Here is a 14,080-nt window from a genome sequence, read left to right on the forward strand (position 1 = left end):
GAACATAGGGTGGGACCGGGCACCTACCGGAGTGTGTGCGCAGGTGGCCGGTGAGGGCGTCCCGGCGGCGGCAGGCGTAGTTGCAGAGGTGGCACTTGAAGGGTTTCTCGCCGGAGTGCAGCTTGATGTGGCGCAGCAGGTTGCCCTTCTGGGTGAAGGAGGCCCCGCACTGGTTGCACTGGAAAGGCCGCTCCCCTGGGACAGCACGGGAGAGTGTGAGAACGGGGCAAGGGCCTCCCGCAGCCGCCCTGGAGAACTGACTGTTTCCCACGGGGCCGGTGACTTCCACCGGCTGCAGGTTTGATAGAACATGAGGCTTCACACTGAACCTGCCAGCAACTTAACGCTTCACTGGCTGGGTCAATTTGATCTGAAAATCTAATTTTTTTCCCCTAAATCAGAATGGCACATCACAATGCAAATTCAAACTCATTTAAATAAAGTGACTGCAACATTTTGTGATGAAGAGCCAGTCTTCCTGATCAGCAGTTTTGGAATAAACCAATATCCAATTTTGCGTGTTGTGGCATTTGGTGGGGTTTTTAATGTGGCTTTTTTCAAAGGGTCTTTAAAATATGCCACTGAAGCAGCAAAATAAAAAGGAAACTCATTAAAAATGCATTTCAGGATCACAAGTTCATTTCAGCGTTACATTCTTATATTTAAATGAAAGGCACTTCATTATAACAGTTATAATAACTTCTTTTCATTTACATTTTCCCTTTCAATTTCTTCTCCATTACCTGTCTGTCCTTAAGCAGGCAAATCAGGAGAGAGACAGAGAGGGTGAGACAGCCAGGGAGACGGAGAAGTGGAGAAGGAGAAGTGGAGAAGCCGCAGGCCCAGAGTGCTGGGCGCCCACAGGGGCCGTCCCTGGCAGGCTGACGGCAGGCTGCCGAGAAGCTGGGGGGAATTCCTGGGCAGCTTCTGGGACCTCTGAGCGCAGGCAGGGCTTCCCACCAGACAGATACCCTTGGGGACTGGCAGGAGCTCGGGGCTTCTGAGCCTGGGAGCTGGAGGCCACTGCGGGCGTCTGCGTGGTGGCTGTGCAGCAAAGTCCCGGTCTGGCCATCCCCACTGGTCAGCACTTCCCTTAATCCTGCTGCAAAGATGCCACTTGACCATGTCTAGCTCCTCTGGAAGCCATCCCTCTCTTTAGAGGAGCGCCAGGTGGCCACCATGTTCCTGGCATGAGATACCATGAGACGATGGTGTTTCCAGAATCATGATTGTCTTACAAAAAAGCGAACACCTTCAGGATCTCTGTAGCTGTGTTCCTAACTGGCTCATATGACCAGGAAGTAGACGATGACCAAGGAGTGAGGCTGGCCAGATTCCCTGCTTAGCCTGTGTCATTTCTGAGATCTGGCTAGCCCTTTCCGGTGGGCAGGCCAGCCACACAGGGTCCTGAGGCTAACCAGGCTGGATCTGGCATTTCTCCCAACCGCCACTTGGAAGGTGTCTGGCTGAGCAGAGAAAGAGCTGAGTCACCCAGGCTGGAAAGGCGATGTTTAAACAACCTGCCGTGCTTGTCACTCACTCGCTCTTCAGGGACAAGCACACGCAAGTGTGCACCATTTGGAGAGCAGCCATGGTGACAGCAGATCTAAGCATCCGGGGGCAATGCTCTGGGCCTCTGTGCACACACGTGCGTCTAATGACACAGGGCATAGAAAGCAGAAGAGCCATGTGCGCAGGGGATCCAGAGGGCCTGCACCCTGCACAGCCCTCGGCCAGTCCGCACTGTGAGCTACGGCTCGTCCTCAGGCTGGGTGGAGAGGGAGCTGGAGGGGGAGCAGCTGTTTCAGCCACGGGAGAGAGGTGGCCAGGGTCAAGGCCACAGTCCCCTGCCTGCTAGCAACACGGGGAGCCAATGTTGCTTGAATGTGCAGACCAGGTGTGAGGTCCTGAAGACAGCACACTCCAACATGACAATGCAGAGCCCTACTCCAGGGAGCTGGCTCCCCTTGGCGGAGCTCAGGGCGTGTCCATGCTGGGTGCCTTCCCTGCAGCTTAGTAGGGGCCAGTCCCCAGGATGGATCGGCTCTCTTCTCATGCGACCAAAGCCTTTGCTCCTAGCAGTTTAAGACAGAGGAGTGATGCCAGCAACTCCACACACACCCCACTGTAGCAGACGTGGGAAGAGTGCCTGCGTCCCCTTCAGCAGCAGCTCCACGGATGCCCACCGCTTAGGGTTCCTGCTCGAGCAGAATGAACTGCAAGGTCTGTGCTGAGCACACTGCCTTTGGGGCACGGGAACCACATGCAGACTCTCTCCGGCTTTGATGCGGGGATTTCAGAAACTTCGTGGACAACGGAATCGAGAGGGAAGTTTATCCTGGTGCAAGAACACAAGGTAATGCAAGCATGGGATTCATCACGCGCAGGAGCAGTGGGCTCTTTGCATATAACGGGTGACCGTGGACTCTCAGGAGTCCCCCGTGCTGCTGGCCATTGGTACAGTCTCCCTTCTCTGACTTCCTTCCCATCTGACTGCCTCCCACCACGGGCTGTAGGTAAGAAGGCTCTGTCATTGGCCTTGAAGCAAAAAGATGGAGCTGAGCAGCAGAGTCGGGGTGGGGTGGGGGTGCTAGTGCTAAAAGCCTGTTAGGAGATGGCTGCCCAGCAGAGACTGTCGCTGCCCCTGGCTCCATCACAGGTAGGAAAGAAGGCCGGCTGTCTGGGTGCAAATCCAAGCCTTCCCGAGGGAGTCCAGGATCTCTGCTCTGCTTGGAAGAGCCACCATGCAAGGCCCTGTCTGCTGTGCACTGTCCAGGTCAGGAGTCTCAGATGCCCCTTCTAAGTGCAAAGCTCGGCCTCATCGAGAGCATGGGAGGCCTTCTGCCAAGCACATCTCCCTGCGTTCAGGCCCCAGCATGAGGCAAGCCTCAAGTATGCCTGCTGTTCAAACCTGGTGTGGACCAACGAGGCCACCTCTGCCTGCAGCCCTGCACGTCCTCATGGCAGCGCACGGGTTTCTTGGTCAAACCGGAGCTGGCGGTCTGGTCTGATGCTGGGAGCCGCCATCTCCAAGCGAAGACCAGGCATGCTGCCTTACACGGCACTGAGCCACTTCTCCTGGGGAAGAGTGGCAGCCAGCGGGTGCCACTCGGCGTATCTTTAGTTGGCAGGTTTATTCATTAAAGGTCATTATTCCTTTTGTCAAGGTGAGCTCACATTGTATTATGACACTTGGTGTGCTGGAATTTGATTCACTTATCAGCCATTTACTGAACAGAATTTTCTCCATACAGTCAGGCTTTACATGAATTAGCAGAAAAGCCGTTCATCTCTGAGGTCAGTGCCTCATCAGGAATGCACCTGCAGGCCCCTGGGAGCATGTCCCTCTCAGGGTGGCCCACCTTCCAGCTAATTTCCGCCTCATTACAAAGGCAGCATGGGATTACGCTCATGCCGGCTTTACTTGGCGCTGGAAGTGACAGGGTTATCACACTGGGTAATTTGAGGATTAAGGGGCCCGTTAGGAAAAGTTAAGTTTTCAGTGGCTAAATTTGTATTGAAGGGGAATGCCCATGGAAAATCAACTTATTTATGGTTCTCCAAATATATTACAAAGGAATGTACTATTTTTGAAACTGCCTTGATTCAAACATAAAAATGACAGCCCCTTAAGGGGAGGTGCTGGCACTGGCGTAGTGGGTGAAGCTGCTGCTGATGCTACTGGCATCCTCTGTGGGTCCTGCTGCTCCACTTTCCATCCAGGGAGGGCAACAAAGGACGGCCCAGTCATCTGGCTTCTCCTCCAGTGTGGGAGAGTTGGGTGAAGCTCCTGGCTTCTAACTTTGGCCTGGCTCAACTCAAGCTATTACAGTGGGGAGTGAATAAGTGCACGGAAGATTTCTCTCCCTCTCTCTGTAACCATTTCAAATAAAAAAAATTTTAAAATTACAATCCCCCAAATATGTGCATTTCCTGACAACCCAGCTATTTTAGTATTGCTCAACAAGTTGGATTCTTGCTTAATTCATGTATTTGGCCGTGACTTTCCTGGGGCTGCCTTGTGTCAGGGACAGCAGGCTGCATGCCCGAAGCACTCTGTCCTTGTCCTAGTCACTGCAGGGGCAAGGGGCAGCTTTGTGGAGACCCCAGGATGCCAGGTCCTGGCAGCCACAGCTCAGAAAGCTGTGCTCAAAGCAGAGGCCAGTGCCTGCTCTGCTTCAAAGACGCCTGCTGCACTCGGTTAAGACCAGCTGCGTGCCGTGGACGTGGCCGCGACTCGCTGTGGCCCATTAGGTCGGCCGCGCACGTGACAGGCAAGCCATGAACGAGACTCCCAGAGGGGCTGAGCTCCCCATATCGCAAGGGGGGACAGCACCTGAGCTGGCAGGCCTCCCAGCACCACAGTGCCCGCACTGACCCCTGCTAGAGGCTGTCCACGCTTGCTGCCAGCCTTCCAACACGTGTGGCATGAAACCCTTTGCCATCTGAGCCGAATTGCAGCAGCAAGGCACCAGCCCAGCCATAGCCTAACCTGACATCGCCTGCTGTCCATCCACACCTGGCCACTCATGGTTTCCCAGTGAGACAATCTGGGGGTCAGTTTAGTTGCACCCACCTCTTCGGGTTTGGTTTCATCTTGCTTGGTTCAGAGCAGTCCAGCCTGGCTGGCAAGGCAGGGACAATGTGGTGTGTGCGACCTCAGACCCTGGATGGATCCCATAGATGCTACTGTCCCCCTCCCTTGGTCTGACCACGGCGCCGGACTGGAATGCACTGAGACTGAATGCTTCCCAGAGAAGCACGCCAGCCTTTGTGCGATCGCAGCCGATGCTGGCCCTCTGGAAACGCGCACAGGGACATGGGGTATTTCCCTCCTTCCAGGACGGGCTCCAGACCCCGGGAGGGAATTGCAGCAGGCCTTACCCGTGTGGCTTCTCTTGTGGACCATGAGCACATTGGGCCCGATGCAAATGATCCCACAGACATCACACTTTAGTTTTCCGTTCGGAAGTCGAATGCCTCCAACTCCCGACAGAGCCGAGCTGCCTTGGTCCCTGTGGGAGCCATTCATTTTCTCTCCCGAGGCATCAAGCATTCGTAAATCCTCCGCACATTCTTCCCCATTCATTTCACAGGCACGCGCATTCTCTTCATCACTCTGAGTCTCTACTTTAACATTACTGGCTGAAAGAGACAACACGTGGGGAGCTCAGTGTCACTGCAGGAACAAAACAGCACAGCAGCACAAGGACAATCAAATAGACAGGAACTGTCCCAGGAGGGGTCTGCTGAGGGACCGTCCCAGGCTCAGCCCCACACTCCGGCTGCTGGAGGAGCAGCGTGGGCTCAGAGTGCTGGGTACACAGTCCACCTCACAGGAAAACCCTTGAGAAGTGCTCATCCAGCTGCAACAGCTCCCCACTGGCTGCCTCTCTGTTACACTGGGGCAGACTGACAGCTGCTTTGGGAACCCTGAAAGGCTTTTGTGATCCTCGGGTGCGACTGCACAGGTGAGTCCACATTCTGGACGGTCAGCGTGGCTGTCATGTGTGAGCCTGGAAGGGCCACGCACAGAGGGGTGCTGGTACAAACGGGCCTAGACTCTCCTACACAGGGGATAGTGGGTGTCTGAAAGTGAGAGGCGCCTCTGTGCTCGGGATTCCCTGGGATCGGACTGTGGGAAACACCCCTTGCAAACTGCTGAGGGAGAGCAGTGTGGTTGCCAGTGTCGCCGTGTTCACTCACTACTGCCCAGCCACACCTGCCCCTGATGCTCTCACCACTCGGGAAACCCTGCAGGAGTGGAGCCGGCTCTGTGACACAGCCACTCCTAGGTTAGCGGACTGCACACCGGCAGACCATAATTCAGTAGGCTGCCCACTGCCAAGACTGCCATGGGCCCTCCTGTGAGAACCCCCTCAGTCCCTGGAGACGTGGAAGGGACTCATTGGGAGCAGTGCCCGACCTCTGTGGGGTCTCTGGGGCCCCTGACAGGCCGGCCTGGGGTTGTCTCTTCCCAGGGCCTGTCTGTGCAGCTCAGAGGGGCTGGGCCCACATTCTTCCCACTCAGGCACCCTGCACCTTGGCAGCCGCCTGCCCCCTGGCCCTGTTGCCCGGACCCTATGGCGCGTCTGGCACAGAGCGTGGGGCGGGTGAGGGGGACAGGTTCTTTTGGCAGGGGTGTGTTCTCCAGAGTCAGGCACAGGTGGTGTTGGGCCAATGAGGCCTGTGTTCCCCAAAGAGTAGGAAGAAAGACTCAGGCTGGTGCACCTGCATGCTTGGCATGTTGTGGCATAGCACGCATCCCAGGGCTGTGAGCCTAGCCTGCAAACACAGGATGCTGGCAGAGACCTCTGTGCCCCTTCCCTGCAGAGGGTTTGTAATGATCCATCTCAGAATGAAGAATGTGTCGCCTTAAAGAACTGTGGCGCCAGCCACAGCTGGGCTGGCAAGGCCTGCAGCTGCAGGAATGAAGGCATAGACTGGCAGCAGGTGGCACAAGCCAAGGTCCCGGGGCTGGGGAAGGGTACCCCATGCAAGAACAGCAGTTTTCCCATGCTTGCCTGTCTGGAGACTCTGGTTCCCAGGAGCTGCTGCCAGTGGCTGCCTCTTGTCCTATATTCCTAAGGGTGGCATGCACAATGGCAGGTGCCAGTGCCATCTGTGCGGCAGCTCCTGGTGAGCGGCAGGGCAGCAGAGAGGCCCTGGCATTGACGGGGCAGGGGAGAGCGGTTTGCAGTAGGGCAGCAGAGGCCCTGGCAATGATGGGGGTGGGGTAGCGGTCTGAGGCACCACGAGCACAGCCAGCTGCTTGCCTCAGGAGGGTATGCCGAAAGCCAGAAAGGAGGCGGGTGTGGGTAGAGACAGCATCAAGGAGGCTGCCCTAAAGACACAGGAGTTCTCAAGGTCAGACTTGGTGTCAACCAAGGACTTGACTTATGGCACTGAAGGCGGAAGGACTCTGTCGCCCCAGCACAACTCCGGGTACAGGGTAAGAACATATAAGGCCACTTCAAAAAGTCCATGGTGAGCCATGGGCGTCGGTTCTAATCCCGGCAGCCCCGCTTCCCATGCAGCTCCCTGCTTGTGGTCTGGGAAAGCAGTCGAGGATGGATCAAAGCCTTGGGACCCTGCACCCGTGTGGGAGACCTGGAGGAGATTCCTGGCTCCTGGCTCAGGATCGGCACAGCGCTAGCCGTTGTGGGCACTTGGGGAGTGAATCATTGGACGGAAGATATTCCTCTCTGTCTCTCCTCTTCTCTGTATATATCTGACTTTGCAATAAAAATAAATAAATCTTTAAAAATAAAAAAAGTCCATGGAAACTGGAACTCAAAGTTAAGTATTTTGGTAAAAAGCAGAAAGGCAACCCATGGTCATCTTTCCATCAGATAGAGTTTCCATGAATTCTTCAGAATGTGCCAGTTACACAAGGCTTGTGCTGCCTGCCTGGACCCGCAAGAACAGGAATCGTCACCTGACTCTCCAAGAAGCAGAACACTGTGGTCCAGGCACCTTGAGGGAAGGCAGCAGGCAGCACAGGCCCCACGCAGGACAGACAGGTGCCAGGGTGCAGGAAGCCCGCCAGAGCAAGAGGACAGATTCTAAGCTGTGTGTTGCTGGAAGAGGTTCTGAGGTATGTGTGCCTGGTGTGGGGATGGGAGCCGCAGGACTGGTGTGTGCTGAGAAAGGAGCAGGAGCCCTGTCAACCGCCAGGCACAGCGGAGCCAAGCAGGTTTTCTCCACAAGGGGGGTGGTTCTCCCCACTTTGCAGACAGGAACAAACAGGGCCAACTATACAGGAAACAGCAAGATCTGCTGAGGTTGCTGACCCAGAAGCAGAGTCTTGTCCGGCCCAGGAGACAATGCAGCTACGTACTTGTTATGTCAGGGATGGCCGGGGGCAGGCCTGCAGACCACAGCAGTGGTGGCAAACATGGACATGCAGGGGTGGTCTGGTGAAATTCTAGGGACACACTTCAAAACCACAAGCCCAGGACACAGGGTTGGGGCTCCCCCTCTCCCTCATCAGGGAGAATGAAGAGGAGGATGTCTGCCTCAGGTCAGGCCAGGCAGAGCAGGCATCGGAGCCCTACAGCAGCACACACAGCCCTTGTGCAAGGATGCGTTTGTCCCAGAGGCTGCTGGGGGGGCAGCAGGGATCCCTCAAAGGCTCACAGCCCAGCAGGCTCAGGGCTTCCCCTGCTTGGCATCTGAAGGACAAAGGGTGCATGGGGTGGTGCTAGGAGATGGCAGCGAGAGACTGGAGGGCAGATTTGCACTCAGCTCTGGAGGATTCTGCACAGAGCAGCAGACAGCCCGGCTCACTGCCGGGGGCCGCCCAGCAGGCCTGCCACCCAAGGGCTGGGCAGACAGAGGCCCTGTCTCCGCAGCTGCCTTCCCTAGGAGGGAGCAGGTGCAGCCCCAGGTTCAGCAAATGTGCAGGTGCTCCTGACGCCCTCCCGTTTGAACCTCAGGATCCTGCAGCAGACACCTGGAGTGGGGACAGCCCGCCTCCCGGCAGGCTCATGTCCACGGGACACCCAGGTCTCTGCTTTCCTCTGGTGAGTGGTCTGTTCTCTGCACAGTGCAGACCAAGGTAACCCATCTTAGTCTCCTCCTGGTCTGCAACTACTGTGTGTGAAGCCATCCCAGGGAGGCTGTTGCCGCGGGCAGTCAGCCAAGGGCTACACCTTCTCTGACTCCCTAACTCCTGGGCCTCATCTGTATACCTAGACTCAGAACTGCCAAGTTGTGGTGTGGTCGTGGCTGAGGTCCGGTGCATGGGGCCAGCCCCTCACTCCGTCCCTGAAGCCAGCCTCCTTCCTGCCCACGTGCCCTGGCAGTGACAGCTCCAGCACCCGTGCAGTGGGCACAAAGCTTCCGGCGTTTGTCTTGGCTGGAGTAGGCTTTGAGCAGTAGCTCTGTCTGCCTCTCAATAAATAAATAAAATTTAGAAAGAAAGACGACTCATAAATATTTTGCGAACCTCCTGCACCACTTAGAACTCAGCGGTGCTTAAGTGAGCCGATTAAATATAGAACACGGCAGGGAGGTTGAGACGTCCCTTGCCTACCAGCATTCTGACTTAGGCCTGGCTGGCAGCAGTGCCCCGGGACCTGACTGTGTTACTTCCTGAATGAGGCCATGTGTCCCTTTGACAGCCCGTGTGAAATCGGGACCCGTTAAGAGTTGCGTCCCCCAAGCTGGCTTCTTTAGGGTCAGACACCCTCATGCCCCGCCCCAGGGGCTGGGAGGCAAGGCGGAGCCAAGCTCCACGTGCGCTTGTGCATAATTCAACAGCGTTAATGCATGGCAGAGTGCACCCTGGCAGCCCCACTCACGAGTGGGCCTGCTTCCCTCTGCACTTCCCCTGTCTGGGAGGCTTTCGGTTTACCGGAAGGGTGCATGGTTGGCACTCGGTTTACCTGCCCCCAAGGAACAATCTTCCAGAACAGTCGCTTTAGGGAGTGCTCAGCTCCAGCTTGAAACACTTGCTGCTTTAAACAGAAAGAGATGGAAACCTTTGTGCAACACAGGCCAACAGCAAGTAAAACATCAGGTGGGACAGGAGCCAGAAACTCTCTCTCAAGTAGTGGAAATGAACATGTGAAATGAAGAGGAAATAGAAACACAGGCACCTGGAGAGTTTCATGGCAAATGAGTTAAAAGATAAGCTACCGTGAAAACAAAACAAAAAAAACCAAATCGCCCAATCATGCAAATGAGGGAGAGGTTCTTCATGATATACAGGGAAAATTAGTGTTATGAGAAAGCACACACAGATTTCCAACTTTTCACACTGTGACGCTTCTATCTTGGGATTCTATTTTGCACACACTTTCTGAATTAGCCTCATACAGAGGCTCCTGTGTGACCTCTGGGAGATTTATGAGACCGGGAAACATTGTACAGGCTAATGGAACCCTCGATTCACTCTGTGCTTCCCAAGGCAGGGTTTTGGCTTGTGGACACAGCCGAAGCCTCTCGCCAACCAGATCCTTCTATGTTGGGTGTGGCCAGGGAAGAGGTGGGGCAGGGCCTAGGAGGCAGTGGCCACGAGTGTGTGTGTGTGTGGACGTGGGCTCCCTCAGGAACTGAGAGGGTTGCTGTATTGCATAGCCGTGTGGTTAACACAGCAGCAAAGCTGTTTCCTGGTGCTGGCAGAGGGGCCATCCTGGCACACGGCCTTCCTGTCCCACTCTCACTCCACTGCGGGTGCCTGGGACACACTCTGCGCTTCCTGTGCCTACAATGTCCGGATGGTAGATGGCCAGTGAATGGCCAAAGACGCTGACAGAAGAACATGCAAGCATGACATCTACACGATGGAAACTGAGGACAAGTGACTTCCAGAAACCAAGCAGATACTTACGCGAGAAAGCTTTGGGAATCAGAGCATGGAAAGCCCTAAAGCCATCAGCCCCGTATGTAGCTGCAATAAAGAAGGCAGAAAGAAAGCTTGGTTGCAAGCCCATAAGAGATACATAGCAGGAGTTGAAAAGCAAGCATGGCTTTGACAAAAGCCAGATGCCCTGCCCTGCCCTGCCCTGCCCTGCTGGCCATCACAGTGGCTCAAACAGGCTGCACCAAGGGGTGCTCAGCTCTCGGCCTGAGTGCACAGTGTGGTCAGTGCAACCTCTCCTGCATCAAGTAGCTCAGTTGCAGTGGCCAGGAACATTCTAGAACCATGCAGAATTGGTTCAAGACCTCAGCCTCAGCTAGGCATTCCTGGGCAAGTCATCAGCTCCGTGGTCACCATGGCTGGTACTACACATGCTCTTCATTCAGTCTCCTTGGGAAGCGCACACAGAAAATCCTTCACGTCTTTGGGGTACACTGTAGGGCACAAGCCTGACTACAGAGAGCAGAGCACAGGGGCGCCGGTTTGTGTCCTGGCTGCTCCACTTCCCATCCAGCTCCCTGTCTGTGGGCTGGGAAAGCAGTGGAGGATGGCTCAAAGCCTTGGGACCCTGCACCCACATGGGAGAGCCAGAAGAAGCTCCTGGCTTCACATCAGCTCAGCTCAGGCTGCTGCAGCTATCGGGGAGTGAATGAGCAGATGGGAGACCTCTGTCTCGCCTCCTCCCTGTACCTGCTGATTGCTGTGGCTCTGTAACTCCTGCCCCTGCCTCTGGTCTTCAGGCCCTCACAGTCTTCCCTGTATCTCTCTCCTTCTGAAGCCCTGGTAGGTTCTGTGTGCACACATATGTTCACACACACACACGTGTCTTTCTTACAGCCACACCCCGTGCTCTGGATGGCACAGGGCTCCCGAATCACAGAATAGCAGGGCCTCAGGCACCTGCAGGGAACGGACCTGCTCATGCCACTTCATTTGGAGCAGTATCTTCTAGGTACTGATCACATGGCCTCTCTCTTTAGAGAGAGAACACTAGGATAACGGGGTAATATTTTCAAAGGAGTTTCTTGCAGTGACAGGCTCCCTTATTTCCTGAGAGATCCTTAGTTTCCATTTACTTCACTTCCTGATAGTACAAGTCTAACATTGCCAGAACCCACCTGGAGGCTGGAGGAAAGGTGCCCACACCTTGCCGGAGTGGACGCTGCAGCAGTGTGTACTCAAGCCACTACCTGAGAGCCTGCTTCCCATATGGGAGCACCAGCTCGAATACTTGTTCTGCTTTCCATCCAGCACCTGCTACCGTGTCTGGGAAGCAGTGCGTGATGGCTGCAGTGCTCAAGTCCACCTCCCCGTCAGCCACGTGGGAGCCTCGGTTAGAGTCTAGACCCTGGATTTGTCATCCACCTCCCCGTCAGCCACGCGGGAGCCTCGGTTAGAGTCTAGACCCTGGATTTGCCATCCACCTCCCCGTCAGCCATGTGGGAGCCTCGGTTAGAGTCTAGACCCTGGATTTGTCCTGGCTGTTGTGTGCAACTGAGGTGTGAGCCACCGGACAGAAGACCGCTCTCTGCTTCTCTAGCTGCCCACCTTCCCTCTCCAGTCACTACTCAGATAAGTAAATAAATAATTCTCTACAAAAAGGTCAAGTGCCACCTTTTAAAAGACAGGGAGCCTGTGAAGGGCAGCTGGTTAAGTCTCAGCTCAATGAGGTCACTCTGCAATGATGCCACTCTGCTGACAGGGTGTCCGTGTGAACGGGACCCGCAGTCACCCTGGTGACATGGCCCTTCGGCCGCGTGGTGGAGACGGATATGTGGTCGCTGGCAGACAGGACATGAGGCAGCTCAGGTTAGAACTGAAGACAGCTGATCTGAGATGTCTCGCCTTCTAGCTTGGCACAAAGCATCAGCCCTGAGAACTGTGGCTGTGAGAACGCCCGCCACCCCACACAGCCGCCCGCTCTGGGGAAGCTGGTGACAGCCCACTGGACAGCCCACGAGGCCCGGCTTCTCATCAGTGTAACTCAGACCCATCTGCTGTGAACATCTTAAAAAGCTACAGGAAGTTGGAGCACCCACATACAGCTGGGGCTGTGGCACTGTTGTCCTTTCTGGGACAAAGTGGGACTCACAGGAACTCACGCTCTTCCCTCTGCCCTCCCTGTCCCCCGTGGCACCCGTGGCACTGTCATGGGAGCTCTGGAGACAGACACAGGTGCTCAGGAAGAAGGGTCCACCCACGGCCTCAGGCCCCGACCCCTCTCATGAGGCGGATGCTGCCAGAAAACTGGACATGTGGGGTCTTCTGGAAGCTGCCATCTTGGTGGTTGGTATGTGCAGAGGCAGCTCTGGCACTGGCATCCCGAGGACACAGGTGCACCCAGGGTGCTTGCCAGGCACCAAGAACACGCAGGCCATTGCAGCTGCACACACGCATACCTGGTGCACTTACTGCAGAGCCCCCTGCAGTAGATACTGCAAGGAGTGGCCTGGGGGCTCGCCCAGCTCCGGCCTGTGTGGGAGGTCTACTCTAGGCAGAGACCCAGGGAGTGAGTACATGTGAGTGTCCCTGAGAGATTCCAGGGCCCCAAGCCACCTGGCCTTGGGGGCTGTGCAGTCTGGCAACACTCCCTCCTGGGCAGTGAGAGGGCCCCAGAGCCTGCTTCCGGCCCCTGGGGGGGCCATTGGTTTGCTCTTGGAAAAGCAAGGTCTCATTCTGGGTGTCGGTGCCCACTCACAGGCTCAGGGCGGGTGGTTACCAACCAGGGATGATGCCCTGCCTTGGCTTAGCCTCTGTAATGAGCTCCAGCCCAAACTCAGGCCGCCGCTGGGCAAACATGCGCAGGTGGCTGTGTGAGGTTCTTCCCCAAGTTTTCTACATCTCAGCAAACGACTTCTCTCACCTGATGGGAGTTCCTGTTCCTGGGGTCTCATGGACATTGTGATGTCACGCACTGCAAACCCCCAATTCTGAATCGGCCTTGGAATGCCAAACTGACCGGCATTGTGGAAGGACAGGACACCCCACTCCATCCCCAGCCCTGCTTCGCCTTGTGTCTAGCCGGGCAGGTGACTGCATACTTGGTAGCTGCTGTGGCCCTTGGCAGGGACCCCACCCAAAGCTCCCCCTTCCTACTGCCCTGCCCTGTTTTTCCATCCCCCCACCAAGCTGACAGCTTCCATGCACTCCAGGTTCACCTACACCACTGAACATGCTGGAAGCACTTTCTGCATTCCCCAATCACCTTTCCTCCGGCATGTCCCTAAGCCACTGTCGCGGCCAGCCAGGGCTGCCAGCCGGTGGTCTGCAATGCTCTCATGGGTTAAGGGTCTCAGGGTCACATCTCACATGGGCAAGGGACTGACACAGGACAAAGCCACTTCCTGCCTGTCTCAGCAGAACTGGGACACACCACCTGCACTGAGCGGGTCTCTGGGTCCTAGGCCATTGTCCTCGTGATAGCATCCCCAGCCCTTGGCTCCTGGCCTCTGCACAGACCAATGTGAGTCCCAGGGAGGGGTCCGAGCTAAGCAAGCAGGCCTCCATCTTGGGGGTGGCCCCATGCGCACAGGGTTTGCCCCACCCTGTGCTCCTTGGCTTGCCACACAGGACACACAGGGTGCTTGCTGCAGGCTCAGCTGAGTGACCATGCTTCCCACCAGCATGTTCTGACAACAGCCAGACCACGGTCACCACTTGAGTGGCTGCGGCCGTGCCAGGAAGCAGCCATGGCTCTCAGGCAGCCTGGGCATG

General features: G+C 56.1%; 1 protein-coding gene across 6 annotated transcripts in view; it reads right to left on the minus strand.

Annotated features, from left to right (window-relative positions):
- Window positions 1-14,080, minus strand: part of IKZF1 (IKAROS family zinc finger 1) — a 69,862-nt gene that overhangs the window by 14,758 nt on the left and 41,024 nt on the right. For 4 of the 6 annotated variants that reach the window (XM_004582219.2, XM_058678147.1, XM_058678150.1 and 1 more), the window contains exons 4-5: window positions 4,885-5,145; window positions 28-195 (exon numbers count right to left, since the gene is read on the minus strand). In XM_004582219.2, coding sequence (XP_004582276.1) covers window positions 28-195; window positions 4,885-5,145 — 429 coding nt within the window. The remainder of the gene's footprint in view (window positions 1-27; window positions 196-4,884; window positions 5,146-14,080) is intronic. The other 2 variants (XM_004582225.2, XM_004582220.2) reach the window with 1 other exon arrangement.

Source organism: Ochotona princeps, chromosome 20 (assembly GCF_030435755.1).
Source record: "Ochotona princeps isolate mOchPri1 chromosome 20, mOchPri1.hap1, whole genome shotgun sequence".
Taxonomy (NCBI): Eukaryota; Metazoa; Chordata; class Mammalia; order Lagomorpha; family Ochotonidae; genus Ochotona; species Ochotona princeps.